Source organism: Hippocampus comes, unplaced genomic scaffold (assembly GCF_001891065.2).
Source record: "Hippocampus comes isolate QL1 unplaced genomic scaffold, H_comes_QL1_v1.1 C16993472, whole genome shotgun sequence".
NCBI classification, from domain to species: domain Eukaryota; kingdom Metazoa; phylum Chordata; class Actinopteri; order Syngnathiformes; family Syngnathidae; genus Hippocampus; species Hippocampus comes.
This window is the reverse complement of record NW_017841709.1, coordinates 1-1,624: the sequence shown is the minus strand read 5'-3', so window position 1 is coordinate 1,624 and position 1,624 is coordinate 1. Positions and strand designations below refer to the sequence as shown.

Genomic DNA, 1,624 nt, shown 5'->3' with positions numbered 1-1,624 from the left:
TTTTTTTTTTCCTCTGAAATGAAAATATCCACTCTGGGAAGCGAGCATCCTGCAAATGAACACCCGGGACGCGGGCCAAGCTTGAGCGTAGCGTGCGGGAAGCCGTCCAAGAGCCTCCTCGCTGGCACGCGGCGCGCTTCACGCGAGCAGGCCAAAACCGCTCGCTCATTTACATGTTTGCAGGGTCGGAGTTTCACTCGCTCGTGATTTGCGTCATTGAAACCCTTTCATGTTTCAACCCAGTCGGAGTTGCTCAAAGTATGAGCCCTGCAATTAGTCCGAAATGGCCGCGCTTCAAACCAAACGGCCGACTTTCCGTTCAAGTTGGGCCGTGAGCGCTTGAGACTTTTTGGGGCAGCCTAAAATGGAGAAACATGGTGTCCGGAGCTCATCTTTTCGCCCCCCAACTTTCAAACAAAGTATGAGGCCTGGAATTTGACACAAAATGGCTGCTTTGACACAAAATGGGTGACTTCCTGGGGGCCATGAGACTTTTTTGATGCATCCTGTTATGATGGGCACGCCCACCCCATTTTGTGCTCGTTGGCAAAACTAGTATTTTTTGCTTGCTTTCCAGGGGGCGCTAATGAGCCAAATGCACCCACATCCTCAAATGGTCTATTTGCCCAAGATCACCTTTCGCAGAAAGTTTATCAAATGAATGAGAAAATACAGGCGATAAATAATTGTTTGCTTGATTGATTTCAGCATCTAATGAATTAAAGTCAAATCATTTTTTTCGATTTTTCAGTATACGGCCTTCGAACGGGAAAGCGTGGACACCCCTCATGTAGTGGGAGTAACACTGCAAGTGCCTGTGAGGTTAGTCTCGTTACGTGATCCTGTAAAAGTGCACATTTTCTTCTTTTACTATTAAGGCCCTCATTTTGGTTTGAAGTAGCCATCTTGACAAAAAATAAATAAATAAAAGCCATGTACCTGCGTGAGCAAGATGCTATCAAACAGCAACTGTGTCTCCGACTGGTCCTTGGTGATGTCGGCGTTGGCATTCATGCCGAAGATTTCCGGCGAGGGATTGAGGGGCAGCGACTTGGTGTACTCAATGTAACTGTCGTACTTCAAACAAAAAAACAAAAGAAAAAAAACAGACAAAGATTGCCGGTTCGACAACAAGTCGGATGGCTGACATTTGTTGTAATGACTATGTTAATGTGACTCCATGAATAAAAGATGCGTGCGCGGAGGGGGCCGCCACACTTGAGAAGCAAGCGGCAAATGGAACGCGACACACTTAGGATGACGCATATTGTCGGGCTGGCCGGATTGTCGGCGCTTGCGGCGCAGCGCAGCACTATTCTACTTACGTCTCCTTCCGGTGGCGCAAAATAGATCCCGCTGGGATCAAACTTGTAGCCGGGGTCTTCCACCAGCTTCTGGTCGTAGAAGATGGCCAGGATGGTGCGCAGCGTCCGTCGGTCCCAGTCGTCCGTCACGCGCCCGCCGTAGTTACACTCGCCCGTCATGTAGCGCAGGGCGTCGAACGGCACTTCCTGGCGGAGCGCACGTGGCTATGATATCGTACGTGCACTTAACACCGCCACAGAAGAATATTTTGTGCGACTTGAAAGATCGGTCGGAACGCTCAGAAGAAACGGGAGGCGAT

The 1,624-nt window shown here is 49.4% G+C and overlaps 1 protein-coding gene across 1 annotated transcript; it reads right to left on the bottom strand.

The window, feature by feature from the left end:
* Positions 1–939: 939 nt before the first annotated feature.
* LOC109509673 (dynein heavy chain 7, axonemal-like) lies at positions 940–1,524 on the bottom strand (the record flags this gene model as incomplete). Its single annotated transcript, XM_019859496.1, has 2 exons — positions 1,326–1,524; positions 940–1,077 (listed from the first exon to the last, which is right to left on the bottom strand). Coding segments are annotated over exons 1-2 (297 nt in total), but the record flags the coding sequence as incomplete, so codon positions are not given.
* Between the last annotated feature and the right edge of the window lie 100 nt (positions 1,525–1,624).